Source organism: Botryllus schlosseri, chromosome 1, assembly GCF_051294905.1.
Source record: "Botryllus schlosseri isolate E-star chromosome 1, Bs_hap1, whole genome shotgun sequence".
Taxonomy (NCBI): Eukaryota; Metazoa; Chordata; class Ascidiacea; order Stolidobranchia; family Styelidae; genus Botryllus; species Botryllus schlosseri.
The window spans coordinates 31,141,841-31,159,323 of NC_137236.1; the positions used below are offsets into that span (position 1 = coordinate 31,141,841).

General features: G+C 39.8%; 2 protein-coding genes and 1 pseudogene across 2 annotated transcripts in view; all 3 read right to left on the minus strand.

Moving 5' to 3' along the window:
• Positions 1–416: 416 nt before the first annotated feature.
• Positions 417–13,046, minus strand: LOC145438035 (uncharacterized). The gene is made up of 6 exons (XM_080315401.1): positions 12,001–13,046; positions 2,561–2,624; positions 2,175–2,261; positions 1,257–1,386; positions 811–968; positions 417–749 (listed from the first exon to the last, which is right to left on the minus strand). Exons 1-6 carry the CDS (start codon positions 12,060–12,062, stop codon positions 417–419), a joined length of 834 nt encoding a protein of 277 aa, XP_080171527.1. The 5' UTR covers positions 12,063–13,046.
• On the minus strand, positions 3,002–3,696 carry LOC145447474 (uncharacterized; annotated as a pseudogene).
• Positions 13,047–16,936: 3,890 nt separating the features above from the next.
• LOC145447432 (uncharacterized) overlaps positions 16,937–17,483 on the minus strand; it is a 38,548-nt gene continuing 38,001 nt past the window's right edge. Inside the window, exons 13-14 of the mRNA XM_080325838.1 lie at positions 17,262–17,330; positions 16,937–17,176 (exon numbers count right to left, since the gene is read on the minus strand). Coding sequence (XP_080181964.1) covers positions 17,013–17,176; positions 17,262–17,330 — 233 coding nt within the window. The 3' untranslated portion in view covers positions 16,937–17,012. The remainder of the gene's footprint in view (positions 17,177–17,261; positions 17,331–17,483) is intronic.

Sequence of the window (17,483 nt, forward strand, 5' to 3'; positions counted from 1 at the left end):
TTTGAAATCGTGTACGTCTTTTACTTCAGTACGTTTTGGCGATTTCAATATATTTTAACATAGCCGATAGGGGGTCACGAAATAGCATCATGTAACGAAGTCATTATATCAACGGGTACGCCCGAAGATGTTTTATTATTATTTAGAGGGCCTATCTATTCCAACACACCTCACTGGATCAGCTCTACCGGTAAATCTGATAATGTGAGCAGGGAGAGGATAAAAATTGATAGCAATATATATGCAATTCCCGATCATATTGCCCGATGCAATCATGAATTATATAATTTTTTTCGCGCTTCGCGCGTTCAGTGACGCTACTAGTAAATGGGCACCCAATGTATATGATAATTACCGTAGAAGCCTATAGGCTGTACATGGGTCTGGGGGGCGAAGCCCCCCCTCCGTAGATAGTTTTATCCTCCTATTGGAGGGTGGTTGGGCACTGTTGTTCGAGGGCCTGCGCAGTGAGTTGGTGTGTTTGCGCAGACTCTTGAAAAATTAGAGGGAACATTGGTTAGGACTCGTAGTAATAGTATTCCTTTTTGAAAAAAAAACATTACAAACCTTGTGACCGAGTATAATCTCTGACTTGCAATGATTACCATTGTGAATACAGATTGCTCCGAACCTATAATCATGATCGCACCCAACGTGGAACAAGTGCTACTACTTCTCCATTCACGATCGACTTGACAATAGTCCGTATCAGTTTGCGACGCCTTTATGGATATTGAAAATGCATAAATCTAAAAAGCGAAAAGTTTACTGTACATTTCCATTTATAAATGGTGGCCATATTTTGCTCACCCCAACAAGTAAATCAGAGATGGATAGACTGAATATCAATCTGCTAACGACCTTGGTGCGTGTCGAGGTGCTTGCCAAATTGTCGGGCATCAATGGTGTGATCGCTGCCCGTATGGTTATCACTATCACAGCTGTACAACCGATCATCGCTCCTAAGCCTAAGAAAAATAAACATCACAGCAACGTTACCAGTACTACTCTGTTTACTTTGTTGATGGCTTGAAATCAAAGGCAGCTCAACTGGTTTACTGAACTTTATAAATCATATTTTACTGTACTATTTTGAATAAAATAAAAATGACCGTTATTGTTGCAATTTGGATCCACTACAAAAGGATGCATTGAGGATTAGTTTTGTCCGATCAGGAACAGCTAATATTTTCGTTCCGGTGATTCTACAGTAAAACTGCAAATCTGCTATAGCAGCAACACGCCATTTCACTTACTTATTATCCAGCTGAGCGTGAGAATCGCTTTACTGGTTATCATCGACTTTTCGTCGGAAAAAGCGCTGTCGACGCATCCCGGCTGACATTCATCGATACCCGACTTGCAATCTTCAATTCCGTCGCATACCTGCATGTGATTGACGTGATTCAATTGGTGTTGAAGTATAACTGTGACGTCCTTTGACGCTTACAGAGAAGATGTAACTTGCATATCAAGTTCATATTGCGGGGTATACAGATTCCCGTCTGCAATTGATGTTGGTGACTTGAAATAATTGACCAAAATATCGACACTACGAATATTCATTCCAATAAATATAACAGACCTGGATGTGTCGAATTGTCCATGATTACTAATTAGAACTTTCTAATACAGATCAATGAAATCACCCGTTGATTTTTATTTTAATTTTATTAAACTGTTTTTGTGATCAGTATTTGTTTGATTCGCGACTAGTAGCTTCATCCTATTAGCTGTGTCCATGAGACATGATGTTATGCCTGGTCTCCATGTCATTAATTTAGCCTCATCATTGCTAATGGTCCTGATCGATGTAATCATTATATCCATGCAATGCTGGTAATTTTGGAACATCAACAAAGGCTCCATCTAACTAGGATATTTTCCATCTCATGTGATATGGTGATTCACGGAGTGGCAATAATGCTGATGCAACTCTTCAGCCCTGTTCACGACCAAAGAGATGAAAATTCGTGCATATGTGCATAATTAAAGATAACCTGTAAAGGGACTGTAAGAATAAAGTATAAAATGAACAACTTCAATTCAAATTGTGATGGCCAGCATCAGTTGTTCTCAAATCAGGTTAAGGAGGCCTGTTGAAATGAAATCTCTCTGAACCGCTGTGTTGCGAACGAATTGAAATAAAGTTGATACTACAAATTAATTCTCACGGCATCTCGTGAAATATAGTGCAGCGTTCCTTCATCTTTACAGGTGAAATGGGAACATTCTTCCTCGTCTGCTCCATTATCGCAATCCTGAAAGATTCAGTAGAATTATTCTCTACAGGCAGGTACTATAGCATCTGGACGTTTATGTATTCCGCACCTATAGTGGAGTGTGACCGGGACGGTTTGAGTCGGTAGCACAATAGTAAATCGAATGATCGTATGTGAATGCCAGATGGCAACGACCATTATCCCAAATACTATGCTGATACGGTTGAAAGCCCTACATCGATGATACTTTCAAAACAACGTGCACTATGGACATATACTTGTTTCACAGGCTAGATACGTGGGCTTAGGGATCAAGGTAATTAATAGTAAAATCATACGGCCTGCATGTTGCACTTTTTCTCGATCGGGATATTGGGCGTAGGCTTGTCGGTGCAGTAAAACCTGTCACAAATATTGGAAACTGTATATACATAGACACCGGGAAGATATATCCGATAAATAACACTGGTCAACAAAAATTTTGTTGCATTTCTACCAACACTTGTTCTTACCTAATTTGGGGGCGCTGAATCCGAATCTGACCTTAGTTTTTTTCTGCAAGGTCTAGATTTTTTGCAAATCGAGATTTTTTATTTTATTTTTACTAAATTCAAATTTTCTGAAAAATTACATGATTTGTCAAATGACGTTCTTGCTTATAGTCGAATAACCAACCTCAAAACAATAGTTCCCAGAAATTATTGTGTTACCACTAGCAACTGTATTTACAGGCAATTAGGCACCAAATGTTTGAAAAAATGTTACAAAGAACATTTTTGCTGGTAAGTTACATGTAATAAGCGAGTTTTTGTTGCAAAATGACATTGAAAAGAATGATGACAATCCACAGTATAAACTTAAAGCTATCGATGAAAAGATGCAAAAAATTCAATTATTCTACAACCCTTGAAAAAATTTCCTGGTATAACTTCTGCGTTTGTACGCTTTTTGAGGACAGTCACGTTTGATGCCCCAACAATAATCCGCCATCATATGTCGATCCCACCGACCTTGGTAGCGTTCTTCCACTGTCATGAGATCCTGGTGGAAACGCTCTCCCTGTTCATCACTGACAGCCCCAAGGTTTTCAGGGAATTTGTCCAGGTGGCTGTACGGGAAATGTACTTTTATGCTCATGTTGCATCCTAAATCACGAAACCCTGAGAGCATCTTGGATACAAGTGTTTCATAGTTTGGAGCCTTTCTGTTTCCAAGAAAGTTCTTTATAACATCTACAAAAGATAGCCATACAGTTTTCTTCTTGACATTCATTTTCTGAATGAAGTTTTAGTCACGAATAAGTGTACGTATCTGTGGTCCATTAAACACTCCTGCTTTAATTTTATCATATGACAAAGCAGGGAAAGTATGAAGAAGATGACGAAAGGATTCATTGTCAGGATTTAGAGCTTTTACAAACTGTGTCATGAGACCTAGTTTGATGTGCAGGGGCGGAAAAACAATTTTGTCTCTGCTTACGATTGGGTTGCGTGTTACATTAGGCATGCCAGCTTGAAATGTTTCACATAAGGGCCACTCCTGTGTCCAAAGTTTTTCACGTGCTCTGCTGTCCCACATGCATAGATAACATGGAAATTTAGTGTATCCTTTTTGCTGACCTAGCAGAAAACTAACCATTTTGAGGTCAACACAAATGATCAAGTTGTGCTCATGATATCTGAGCAAACCCATAACAGTTTTAATGTCATCATCCCGTTCCTTCAAGACAGTGGAGTGACCAACTGGAACAGCTCCATAAACATTTCCATTGTGTAAAAGGACACACTTGAGGCTGCGCTTGGAACTGAGAAAAAACAATCGCCATTCTCCTGGATCATACGAGGAGATACCCAATTGTCCGAGAAGACCAGGTATATCGTTGCAAAATACCAGCTTGTTTTCCTCTGAAAAATAAGGAAGAAAGAGTTCTTCTCTTTTTCGAAAAAAAGGATACCTTTACAGATTGATCCAGAACCCGATTTTCCTTGAATCTGGAGGCTAAGAGCTCAGCTGCTTGCTTGGACAAATCTAAATCACGTACTAAGTCATTCAGTTCTGATTGATTAAACTGCTGAACAGCTACTCTGGTTTCACAGGAAGAGTGTTCAGATTCAGATCTTGTATCTGTTCTTTTATACTCCATTTCCATAACCTCTTCCCTTTTCGATTCAGTTTCCTCATCTTCAGAAAATGTAAAACCACTAAAGACTGGAGGAGTGAATCTATCAGAGTGCGGAACAGGTCGTATAACTGATGGTATACTTGGATAAGAAAGCATTTGTCGGCTCTTCCTGCCAACACCTTTTGTATTTACCATGCAAAAGTAGCAGTCAGTCGTGTGATCTTGGGGTTCACGCTACACCATTGGAATGATAAAAGACAGACTCTTCCGCTTTCCTTTTGTCCAGTCTCTGAGCATTTCTTCGCAGTTATGGCACACAACATGTGGAGACCATTTCTTATCTTGATCGCCATGATGGATGCCAAAGTAAGCTCTGTAGGCACCCTTCACGAACGATGTTATATTTCGTCTTTGACGAGAAAGCGTGTACACACCACAGATATAGCAAAATGAATCAGGTTTATTTTTGCATTTAAATCTACTAGAAGAAGCCATGACCAAATCTGAAAAAAGTTCAGAATCGAAAGAAAGTCTGGTGATATCTATGTGCTTAACACAACCAAAAAGAATAAAAAACCATGGTTCTAATTAAGGCTACCAGCAGACGAGTGTAAAATAGAGCTTATAGAATATCCTACAGCATCTATCCGCAATACCTCACTATAATCAAGTTGCCTAACTTCTTCAAATGCCCTTAAACAGCAGTAGGCTACAACTTAAAAGAGCTGAAAGCTTCTATCTGAAACACCGGTACTGTACCATAGTACAGACAACGCACACACAAATAGCCTAACTTTGAAAACCTGAGTAGCAGTAAAACATGCTGTTGAGCAAGCATGCCTGCAAAAATACTCCTCCATCATGTGCAAGTCAGTCAGCAATGACTAGCAAATGTTCACAATGGTTCAGATGATGTATACAAAAAGAAAAAGGGCTTGATAGATAAAAAGTGTGCGATGCAGATCAGATTTATGCACTAAATATGTGCCACAAACGAAAAAAAATTAAATTGTCGATTGCATGAAAACTAGAGCATGCATAAAGAAACTGATTGCAGATTTGAAATCAGCATCCTAAAATTGTGTAGAATCAGTTAAAAAATCTCATGCAACAAGACACGAAAAAAAATTTGTTGACCAGTGTAATAATCAAAGAAGGTGGTATATAATTCCGGGGACTGACATTTCGCCGTTTAGGCCACATACAGTGCCGAATAAATATTTTTCACATTCCAGTCGGCAAAAAAACCTTCCAGCAAAAATCTGCATACGTTCGCAGCTCATTGTTCCTGACTGAAGCAGCGCGTTATCACAGAACTTGCAGTACATTGTATGCTAACGTTTGGCTACATTTTACTGCAATACCATTTATCTGCGTTTCATTTGCTGCTTTACAAATTTCTGAATAGTAAAGTCTCTCAAATGTCACGACATTCTTCATTTTCCGAAAATTACGACGGCTTTCAAAATCCATACTAAAACTTGAATGACTCGTAAGAAGACGCAAATGGCAGAAAAACGTCATGCATCATCTTTATTAGAGAAAGGGGCTCTATGATGCAACCAGAGATATTTGGGTCTCAAGAAACCAATTAAAACGGTCTGCAGCCGTATTGCCACACGAGTGATTTCGAATAGGAGTCAGGCTGGCACAGCTAAGAAAAATTTGCCAAGACCCGATAAGCTTTTGAAGCGTGAAGTAACATCTTTTCCATCAATGACCGCAAATGTAATAAAAAGGAAGCATGCTGAGCCTCTCTCACGCGTTTCAATCTTGACATTTCATGATCGACAACGGTATCTTGAGCTACCATGCCGCTGTGCGCCGTGCCTCACTTGATTCCCCAATATCTCTGGCTAAAGTAATGTAGGAACCTCCCTTCTCCAACGAAGTCGACACCACATTATGTTATTCTTCCATTTGCACCGGGTTTCCAACCATTCCAGTTTTTGTAGGGATTTTGAAAGAAGTTCAATTTTTCTGAAATTGAACGATATTCAAAGACCTCACTATTCAGGAATCTAAGCAACAATAGGCACGCAAAACGATGACTTAGCAGTAAATTGTAGTCAGACAGTAGCTTATAACGTATTGTAGGCTAAGTGTTGTGGTGACTCTTCGCTTCTGTCGGAAACAATACATCACGAGCTTACGCAGATTTGAAATGTTACGTCTTTTGGTCGACTGAATGTAACGATTTTTTGCAGGCACTGCATACTCAGTTGATTCAACAAAATCAATATGTACAATGTACATTGTACATAGTGGCGTGCTAACAATATTTTGAAACTTCGGCTCTATGGCTCCAAAACCAAAACTCTCGTCTTTCATTCACAAGTGAACCGCAGTGGAGTTATAATAAATAACACGCATTTTGACACTCATAAAACAGTGAAGTATCTCAGAAATCTCGCGTGGTATCTGGGCTCTGTATCACCGTGAAAATTGATTCTGTACCAAATTCTCAGAACAGTCTACTATGCCTTAAGTCACTGCTATCTCATCTGTCGGATCCTACGTTGAGGACCTGCTGCAGAAAAATACATCAGCAGAAAGTGCAAGTCTTACAAAACCGAGCGTTACGAGAACGAATTCTTTTCCGTAAATCTAAATACGAAAATGGTAATAGGATGTATCGAAGCGTTACGATATTAAAAGTTTAAGACATTTTCAAATTTGAGGTAATGAAATTTATGAATTTATGCATAGCTATCGACTGGGTGAACTGCCCCTGTATTTTGATAACACTGGGCAACAATTTTGAACGAAATATTTGTTGACTTCGATTTTGGACTTAATTTGGGCTAATTTTGGCGTGCTGATTCCAAAAATGCCGCTGGTTTTCTTCTATCACGTCAAGTTTTTGCTCTACGACATATTCCCAAAATATGCAAATTTTCACGAATTTATCCATATTAATTTTTCATACAATATAGAAATCCATATTTTTATCATACAATAAGTTATATATCCTAAGGGTCAATTGAATTACTGGGAAAAATGGTACTGGTATCGCTCTAGGCCGATGCTTTCATCCGTTTTTGGTTAGAAGATGCAATCATCCGAGGATATTTCAGACACATATTTGATGCAAACTGCAGGACATGAAAAGAAAAATAAACATTACATTTACTATCAGCGATAGGTCCAATGCCCCATTCAGCTTACCCGGTGTAACTTGAAACTCCTATACGATCGATAATTGGGATCAAGATGAAGATCTTAGGGATAGCAGGCCTAATGATGAAAATGTTGAAATCGAAGATGATTCTGAACGTAGAGTAGTCTATCAACACAGGTTAAATGATCTAACATAGACTTTGGGATTCAGAAGAGAAATATTCGAAACTTTTAGCATCCTTGCGAATTGAGAAAAGATTACTTGGCAAGAGAGAGACGATATCTCACTTTCGGTCATGAGAAACGGCGTTTTCATCGTAGGGCTACTTTCGGTATAGCTCTGTGTATTGCCGTGACCTGGCTTTGGTATAATAGGCTACTGTTACCGTGGGTTGCTGGAGGATTTCGGAATCCAGATTTACAACTCAAAAGAATGGCAAATGTCCATCGGTAACTAAAAAAAGGATCCTATAGTGTGGCATTCTCCAAATTGGAAATATATTAGGTGCATTACCAATAGCACACTCAGTTAGTCATCCTGAATTATATTGAAACATTGAGAATAATACAGAAACATTGAATTGTTGCAATATCACAAGCACGATTGGATCATATGTATCAGCTTTGAAATATTGTGTTTCTTAGTGGTCCGACAATAAGGATGTACATGTAACCCTGGTAGACATGTGCCACTGCCATATGTTTATGTCGGACAGCAGACATTCAAAAAAGCTAGAATATCTAAATAATTTACCGGAAAACCTTGGCATAGTCTTCGAGGGGCAAAGAGAAAGTAGCCTACCCCTTCCCCAATATCTGAAAATGATGGGGGTAAGATGCCAGGGTATATTGTAGCTTCGATATGTTGGCTGACTATTGCTCGGGACAACCCACAGAATTACGAGTTATTAGCGTAAATTTGAACCCTGAAACTCGAACTTTATTAGTCCTGAAGACGCAATGTCAGTTTAAATCAACCAAATAAAGCAGAGCAAATGTTTATTTGGAGTCCATTGATCTACTTTAGACTACTCGTGATTTTTGAAACGTTTTATAAAAGAAATACAAAATACATGAAAGTAGTACTTTTATGTGGGTTATGAGCCTATGTGGTGGGTGCCTAACCGAAAAACTCGACGTGATAAAGAAAAACCGAAGTCGTTTTTGAATTCAGCCTTCAAAAGTTAGTCAAAAATAACTGTCAGATCGAAATCAACAAAAATTGTGTTAACCAGTGCAATCTGTTCAACAGACCTTCAGATATCCATCAACGTCAAGCAAGATTTTCTTCCAACTTTTCTTTGTCTTTATACAACATTACTCTACCAGTCCTATGCAAAAATCAGTTTTATTGGTGTCAATATTTGGAATTAATTACACCCTAATCTCCGTAATTAAGACTCTGGGTAAGTTCAAAAATGTGTTTCGATTATCTGAACTCTAACTACCGCTAATTTGGATTTATTATCATTATTTTCCTTCATTTACAGTAAAACTGGTAAATACACACATAACGAGGGAGCAACCTGCCCGGCGAGATTGGAGTAAGTTTTCAAAATTTCAGAGATACAGTCAAGTTGTTATTCCTATGCAATACATGAAGAGGTCAGATTACAGAATTGCCGTAGATGAAGAATTGGCGAGGGTTGCAGAGCAGAGGTAGAGATGGTTGAAAATGAAAAATCGAAATTACAGAAATTATGCTGTGATTCACGCGCACAAGTGTAATTTTAGTCCAGTGGTGCATTCAAGGTTTTCCGATGAATATGCACAGTATCCAATAACGTGATCTTTTGGATCATGTCGAATTGAACGTTACCCGGAATATGTTGAATATGTCTCATGCAATTTTTGCTGACGACCGCTGTAGCGCCAATTATTATTGTACACAACAGTGGTGCTTTTAGCCTATTTAAGGCTTTGTGCTCCACAACATGACATTGTTTGACCAAATCAATGCATTTCTTCTTGAATTTAACATTCTTTCCCCTCTCTCAGGTATTCGCTCGCGATTCATCGGGTCTTTTGCTGCCGACTTGAAGCTCGGCTCACTGTGATGTCTGGGCTTTTTAAGTCACTGCAGCTGCAGTGAAATCTGCGATGAGGAGGCTGATTTGTATCTGAAATGGCCCTATTTAATTTTAATTGCTCCATGACGCTGTGTGTTTTTTTCTTTTCTTTTTGAAGAGCTTCTTGGAGGTACAGAACTTCAATATACAATTAAATAGTATATTCATATTGAAATGAACCCGAATATTTTCGGCTGACACCCGTCAAGGGTAATCGTCAGCAACTAGTAGAGAATTGGAAAGAACATTGTATATCAACAATCGTATCACAAAATATGACGTCACCAGCATGAAATTTCGAATGAGAGAGCGTTCAATGTACTATTTTTAGGTGATACACGAACTCCTTTTGTTGACAGAGTTTTGGTTGGTGTATTTTGATAAAAGTTGATTCCAAGGCACACAAATGGAATTGTGAACGGCCTCGACCTACGATTCGAAATCGGTCGTCTCGATAATTATTCGCACAAATCGGATTATCCAACAGATGTTTGCCGATGGCAGAATTAATGGCCTTTGATCGATCAGCATCAATCTTAAGTGGATGAGTTAAGGGTGAGCTTTTCACATCGCGTGACGCACGTGTTCTGATAAATCTGGGGACATGTTGGTTTATGCGGTCCTGCAGACGTCTTGACGTTCTTCCCACGTAGCCACAATCACAGTGGCACCTATATTCGTACACTACATTACTATGTTGAAGTGCAGGAAGCACGTCTTTGCGTGTTGAAGGGAGCAGTTGTGTTGTTGTAAAAATCACATTGGTTTTGACTGTATCGTAACATTTACCGACAGCAGAAATCAATTTAGCTTTAACGAGGTCATGTTTCGCCAAATAGACGGCTTAGCCATGGGTAGTCCTCTGGGACCTATTTTGGCCAACATTTTCGTAGGGTATTACGAGGGCGAGCTTCTGTCCCAGCGTGAGTCCGCCAAACCACTATTGTACCGCCGATACGTAGATGATACATTTGTCATTTTCAGGAATGAATCGGAGTGTGACCAATTTCTCATTCGCTTAAACTCGCTTCACCCGGCCTTGCAATTCACAATAGAAAAAGAACGCAATAACTCATTATAATTTCTGGACGTATTAGTTGAAAAGCGCAATACCAACAAATTTGAAACGTCTGTTTTCAGGAAACCGACATTCACAGGCCAATACCTTCGCTGGAATTCATTTAGTCCTCGGCGCAGAAAAATTAACCTCATAGGCACACTCGTGCATAGAGCGTTGATGATATGTTCGGGTAACAAACTAAGTTTAGAACTTGACTACATCCGAAAAATCTTACTTGATAACGGTTACCCTGAACACGTCATCAGCCGCGGCATGGAGAGGAAATTAACGCAATTCAACGCAGAAAAACGAACAGAGCCCACCGCACGAACAATAAAAGATGTTTATATCCATCTACCTTGGATTGGCCCCATTTCCACCCGCTTTGAAAAAGAATTGATTTCTGCTGTCGGTAAATGTTACGATACAGTCAAAACCAATGTGATTTTTACAACAACACAACTGCTCCCTTCAACACGCAAAGACGTGCTTCCTGCACTTCAACAAAGTAATGTAGTGTACGAATATAGGTGCCACTGTGATTGTGGCTACGTGGGAAGAACGTCAAGACGTCTGCAGGACCGCATAAACCAACATGTCCCCAGATTTATCAGAACACGTGCGTCACGCGATGTGAAAAGCTCACCCTTAACTCATCCACTTAAGATTGATGCTGATCGATCAAAGGCCATTAATTCTGCCATCGGCAACATCTGTTGGATAATCCGATTTGTGCGAATAATTATCGTGACGACCGATTTCGAATCGTAGGTCGAGGCCGTTCACAATTCCATTTGTGTGCCTTGGAATCAACTTTTATCAAAATACACCAACCAAAACTCTGTCAACAAAAGGAGTTCGTGTATCACCTAAAAATAGTACATTGAACGCTCTCTCATTCGAAATTTCATGCTGGTGACGTCATATTTTGTGATACGATTGTTGATATACAATGTTCTTTCCAATTCTCTACTAGTTGCTGACGATTACCCCTGACGAGTGTCAGCCGAAAATATTCGGGTTCATTTCAATATGAATATACTATTTAATCTTTTCTTTTTGTTCCCAAGTTTCATTTTGTATTTATTTTATTATTTATCTACTTCTACCGTGATCATTGCTCCTGGTCTTTGTGGCTCAGCTTTGAAGACGATTTCAGAACGAGCCTCTCGCCTACTTAGAATGTTCTCATTTCACCGTATTGCATTTTTGTTGTGTGTGATGTTTACTTGCAATGTGGACGAATAAAGATTTTCTCTCTCTCCAATATTAAGTCGGTCAATCATATCGTTTCGGCGGCCCGGTCATCTTTTAAAGGCTCAACAGAGCACTGTAAGTGCACGACTAGCCTCCAATGTTTAATAAATCTTATCCCTAATCGTACTCATGAGTGACGACTCAATTCACCTTGTACTGCAGCCGCGCTCGTCGGTATGGTTGTCGCAAATTGAAGTCCCGTCGCACAACATATCCAATGAAAGACGAAATTTCTCCCCAGTCACGAAGTGTAGGCAACTTTAAATGAAATGGGACACGATGGTTATATTAAGCCTGGAATAGACGATCCGTAAACGCGTCCGTCTCTTTCTCTCCTTATTTGTCTTCTCAAACGGATGCGTGCGAGAGAGAAGAGGAGCGAAGAAAAATGAGGAGCAAAAAGAGCAAAAGTGTGGAACTCGCGCGCGTTCGCTTTTACGCGTATTTTCCATCCGCTCAGCTGCGTTGGCAGGTCTGTAGTTATTGGACATCGCACTTTCTGAGGTTGCAGTGATTAACCATGCGATTTTATGCTATTTTCAGTAGTAAAACAAAATGAATAATATATAAGACGATAATCTAATTGCCGCTGTGTATAGAGCTGTAAAATCACACCAATCCAGACTACTATAACAAGGTAGCCCGGAACACAATTTGGCGTGATAATGTTCTGTGATATGGACTTGAAGATATGTTAAGTATGCGGACTGCAGAGTCTTTGCATGCTCAGCATTGTACACATCAACATTCAGAATCCAACGGGGGAAGACATAAAAGCAGCCAGAACACATAAAATAATAACATTTTTCTTCCTAAGGCTTCAGATTTTAACCACTTTTTGAAACGGGGCATAGCCTACTTCTAAATCAATGAACCCTCAACCTCAAACATCAAAGCGAAAATATTGTCAGGCTCAATAAACATTTGTGAATATTCCCAACGATCCCAACTATGCAGGTGATGATCATCGATACGTGAAAGTCACGGCTGAGTGCATGTTGTTTACTACCCTTGCGATGACGCTATCTCACCAATCCCACTAAACGCATGCGCTCCGTACGGATCGTCTATTCCAGGCGTTATTCTAAAGGTGGTCACTGAATCGGTACTTCTAGTTTTCCGGACTGCTCAAGTAGGTTTTGTCTAATTGTGCTATTGATTCAGTTGCTTAGAATTTCAGATTATTTCCAATTCTGCTTGACAGTTTGTTTGGCAAAACATTGTACTTTTGACACTTTGAATATTGTAAGGTAGAAGTAGTATTGGTATATATTCTGGTCACTGAATTCTGTTTCATAATAACTTTGTAAAACAACCCCTCCATCCCGGTAACTGAATATATTTTCGACAGTCGCAATATCCGTAATATTACTTGTCATTTGAGCAAGTCGTGAGGTTGCATGTCCTACTTTCAGACGTGGTCACCATTGTTTATATCAGTGGTTCCCAACCTTCAACGACTAATGGCTCCCTTGTACAACCTGACATATATTTATCGCCCCCATATTTTCGGATCCGAGAAGGAGGACACATAAAGGAGGAATTTATACAGCTCACTCTGATAGCTGGTAAATTGACTGAAAAAAAAACGAAATCAAAGAAGGTCAACTTTCGCGGCAATTCCTGAAAATCCCCGTATCTGAGGATAGTTCATGGCGAATTGAGCTTTTTATAGTCAACATTCCCATCAGTTCCAGAAAAACCCGTTTTCACATGTATGTGTATTTCGTGTCGGTATCCGGTTGCCGATTAGAATATATCCGACTGAACGTTATAACGATTTCGCCCTCTTCAACCCTGTTCGTACTTTTTCGCACCCCTCCCCCTGTATCTCAAAATCGCCCACGTTGTGAACCACTGGATTATGTGCTGAATGCGAATGCGAATCTCGAAGTCTGTGATTTTGATTGTTGCGTCATACTTTGCCTTTTTGGTTTCGCTTTTGAATCTGTTTAAAGCAGTGACGTGCGGTGAGGTTCACGGCTGGTGAGGCACGGACCCCCCAGGTATAGAAAGCATTTTCTTTGCACACTGATAGCTGTTGCAATTACACATTATACAATGCATGTAGGACTGGTCGCTATTGTGCTAAATGGGCAGGAGAAGCTTTGTAGTATCCTAAATTCATTAATTCGTTTAACAGCTAAACGCGTCTAGCGAATAAAGAGAGCTTAAAATGTTCATGTTTACTATTGCTTTGAATTGTGACGGCGAATAAATATTATTTTTTGTTAATCAACCGTCACTTTTTATTGCATTATATCAACACATCCACACTGTATTTACAATGCAATTCACTGCATTCACTTTAGAAATGAAATCTAGGTAAAGTTCGACTCGCCCGCCAACGTATTTTCTGCTTTTCATTTGGCCTGCGAGAAAAAAATTTCTCACCCCTGCACTAGGGTGTACCAAAATTTTAAAAGGGTGTACAACTCAGATGGGGTGTACTGGGGTGTACCAGACCCACAACAAAATAGGCCATTGACTATAGCTACCACAATAAATGGTCAAGTTTATCCTTCTGAACATATTGACCGGGTGTGCAATACCCTACAATGCTCATTTCAGACGGAAGCAGCTGCTTTGTGATGTCACAAGCAAATGCTTATCCTCGCCACTCAAACGTTAGTAATGGAACTATTGGTTCCCTTTGGAGAAGAACGGGGTGTAGTTGACATGAGTTCAGACTTTTATAGCTATCTATAATGATTCTTGCTGAAACTGCCATGACATTTTGAATTTTTACTTCATGCCAGATGCTTGTAAATATCGCAGTGTACACAATTACAGGGGCGTAGCCAGGGGACTTGGGGGTAAAGTTTGAGAACCACCTTGTTTGATGGTTCCGGTAACCTCGATCCCTGTTTAGTATGTAGAATTTCCAATACGCTGCAGCCTTGCTTATCCTTATTTCAACAGGTCAGAGGTGGCAAACCCGTCGCATTACTGTCGCATGCAGCCGGCCAGCAATATTTATTCAACCCTTTACAATAATTAAATTTGCATGTGTTGGCGACCGTCAATATGTAATTTGACTCGACCAATTGGTTCTCAAATCTTTGAAGGATTTTAATTGAGCTTAACAGAAATTCCATGCTTAACCTTGGCGTGATTGAAGGAAAATTAACTACCCCATCAATACCGGGTCGGAATATTGTGCGTCTCACGAATGAAACTTTTACTGGTACGTTTGTGTGATTCCAATGCATATTTCGACTATGTCTACAATCTTGACGGGAAGAGTGTATTTTCGCCCATGTACAACTCCTGTGTATATACACCCATGGCACACGAAACCAGACCTCACCTTAGACTTATAGCGCGGTATAAACGTAGGAAGGTATGCACGTAGGCACGTACGGTTTATAACTGCGATATAATTCTGACGGGAGGACAAAAATAACAACAAGCAACAAAGTGATTGTTAAAAATGAAACAACCAACATTATCGACGAAATTAATGTCACAGATTGAAAATGTTTTCCTGTTATGCGTGAGTAGAAAAAGAAGTCCCTATCCCTTTTTGCAGCATTCCTAATTTTTACTGTTATATTTGAAAACTTTTATACGCAACCTATATCAGTGATGGCACAGAGCATCACAGCGGCTCTCCACAGTGCGAAATTCCCAGTAGCCAATTTAACATAGGTATATGACACCCAGATGGGACAGCCGCCGTTATACCGCCGTAACCTAAACATCTAATCGAAATACGGCGTGAATACCAAAAAGGTTGAACACCGCTGTGGGCCCTCCCACCCGTAACCCCACAAAGAAATCAATCGACTATGCCGGTCCTGTTATTTGAAATTCTATACCTACATCTATACGGAACCTTCCATATCACTCATTTGAAAAAGAATTATATTCAGACACCTCATATCCTATTACTCCACTTGTCCAACCCCTATTTTTTCATGGTATCTATTATTATTTATTTTTTGCTATGCTGAATTTAATAATCCCAACCAATTGCAACCAAATTTATAAATAATATCTGTAATTGTTCAATGCAGGGTGTGATCGGACCAGTTGACCCTATCCAGAATCATATCGATCACACCCTGTCCTACACCGTTAAGTTTCTAGTTATTATTTCATGCGCCAATGTTGTTTTCTTTGCGGTTGTACAAATCAATAAATAGTTCTCTCTCTCACCCCTGGATTAGGCATACTATACGGAATTGGAGTGTTATTTGGTCAGTGGTGTACGAGTGTCGAGCAAACGTTAAAAGAGTGTACCACGACGAAAAAGGCCGAAGAGGCATTGAACTACAGTACAATGGTACCTTTCGCGAAAATCGTTTTTCTGCCGTTCATATACGATGGCTTGATGAATAAAATGGCTGCTTAGATAATTTCTGTCCACCTCCAACTTTAGTTTGGGCCGTATCACATTTGCTCCTACAGCCGCTCGCGGACCCATGTGTGGCAGCAAGTCGCTTTTTGTCACCATCCATCGCGTTTCATTTTTATGAGTTGAATCGGTATAGGAATTTTCACAGTGACGCAGTTTTCAATACAACATCCATTGTAGCAGTATATTTATTAAACTCGAAGACCTTTCGGGTGCCTCTTTTCAAGAGTTATCGGCACACTGAAGCGAAAACTGAGCGAAAACCTTGCCTGTGCACAGCACTATGATGACAATATGTTCACTGTCATTGCGCGTGGTAGGTCTGTGTTTCATTTAAAAGTGTTGGAGTCTACTATTATTCAGTTGAGCAAACCTATTTTATGCAGACAAAAAGATTTCCTCTATAACCTACAAATTTTTCCGTGCGTGTAATTGTTTATTTACAAATTATGCTGCTACTATAGAACCGTATGTCCGTATACTTCGTAGTTTGTTATTGTTGCCATTGGTACAATGCGAATTTCATGGTCTGTGATTTTGATTGTTGCGTCATACTTCGCCTTTTTGGTTTTGCTTTTAAATCTGTTTAAATCCCTTCAGTGTGCCGATAACTCTTGAAAAGAGGCACCCGAAAAGTCTTCGAGTTTAATAAATATACTGCTACAATGGATGTTGTATTGAAAGCTATATTCAAGTTCTGTACCACGAACCAGCTATTTAAGTGACGCAGTTAGTAATATCGATTAACACGCAGCCTTGATGTTGGCTGTAAACTATATTCAAGTAAAAGAAGGAAGTTGACTCACACCGGGTAGTGTTCAGCCCTGTATTCCTGAACAAGATTTCCTAAATACTCCTCTCCAATTAGCCAGATGGATTCGCAGAATTCTGGTTTCGTGTCACAATAATTACATTCTTCGTCCAAGAAACTGTCGCATTCTGGTATCCCATCACACTGCGTTGCATCTGAATGCCGATCAAATTTATAATCCCATTTGTCAGAGGGTAGAGAGAAAGAGTTTTGAAATTTGATCAAATGTAGCGGACTTACTTCGGCCGACCGGATCGTCGCATTCATAGTCCTTTGTCTTGTTGTCTTGAAACTGACTGCCGCTTGGCTCTGAAGTCAACAACAAATGATCATGCTGAACTTCTAGTCACTCCGTGTGGAACAGGGGTGTCAAAAATACGGCCCTCGGGCCGCATTCGGCCAGCCGGACGGTTTCATCCGGCGCGATTCCGAAAAACACTGTATTATTCAGTACATTTCTAA

Excerpts from the sequence above, each read along its gene's own strand:
- LOC145438035 (XM_080315401.1), bottom strand. The coding sequence starts at position 12,062 with ATGTTGTGCGACGGGACTTCAATTTGCGACAACCATACCGACGAGCGC. Across the intron at positions 1,387-2,174 it reads ACTATATTTCACGAGATGCC|GTATGCGACGGAATTGAAGA; the intron begins GTGAGAATTAAT and ends AATCACATGCAG. Across the intron at positions 969-1,256 it reads CACGCTCAGCTGGATAATAA|GCTTAGGAGCGATGATCGGT; the intron begins GTAAGTGAAATG and ends TATTTTTCTTAG.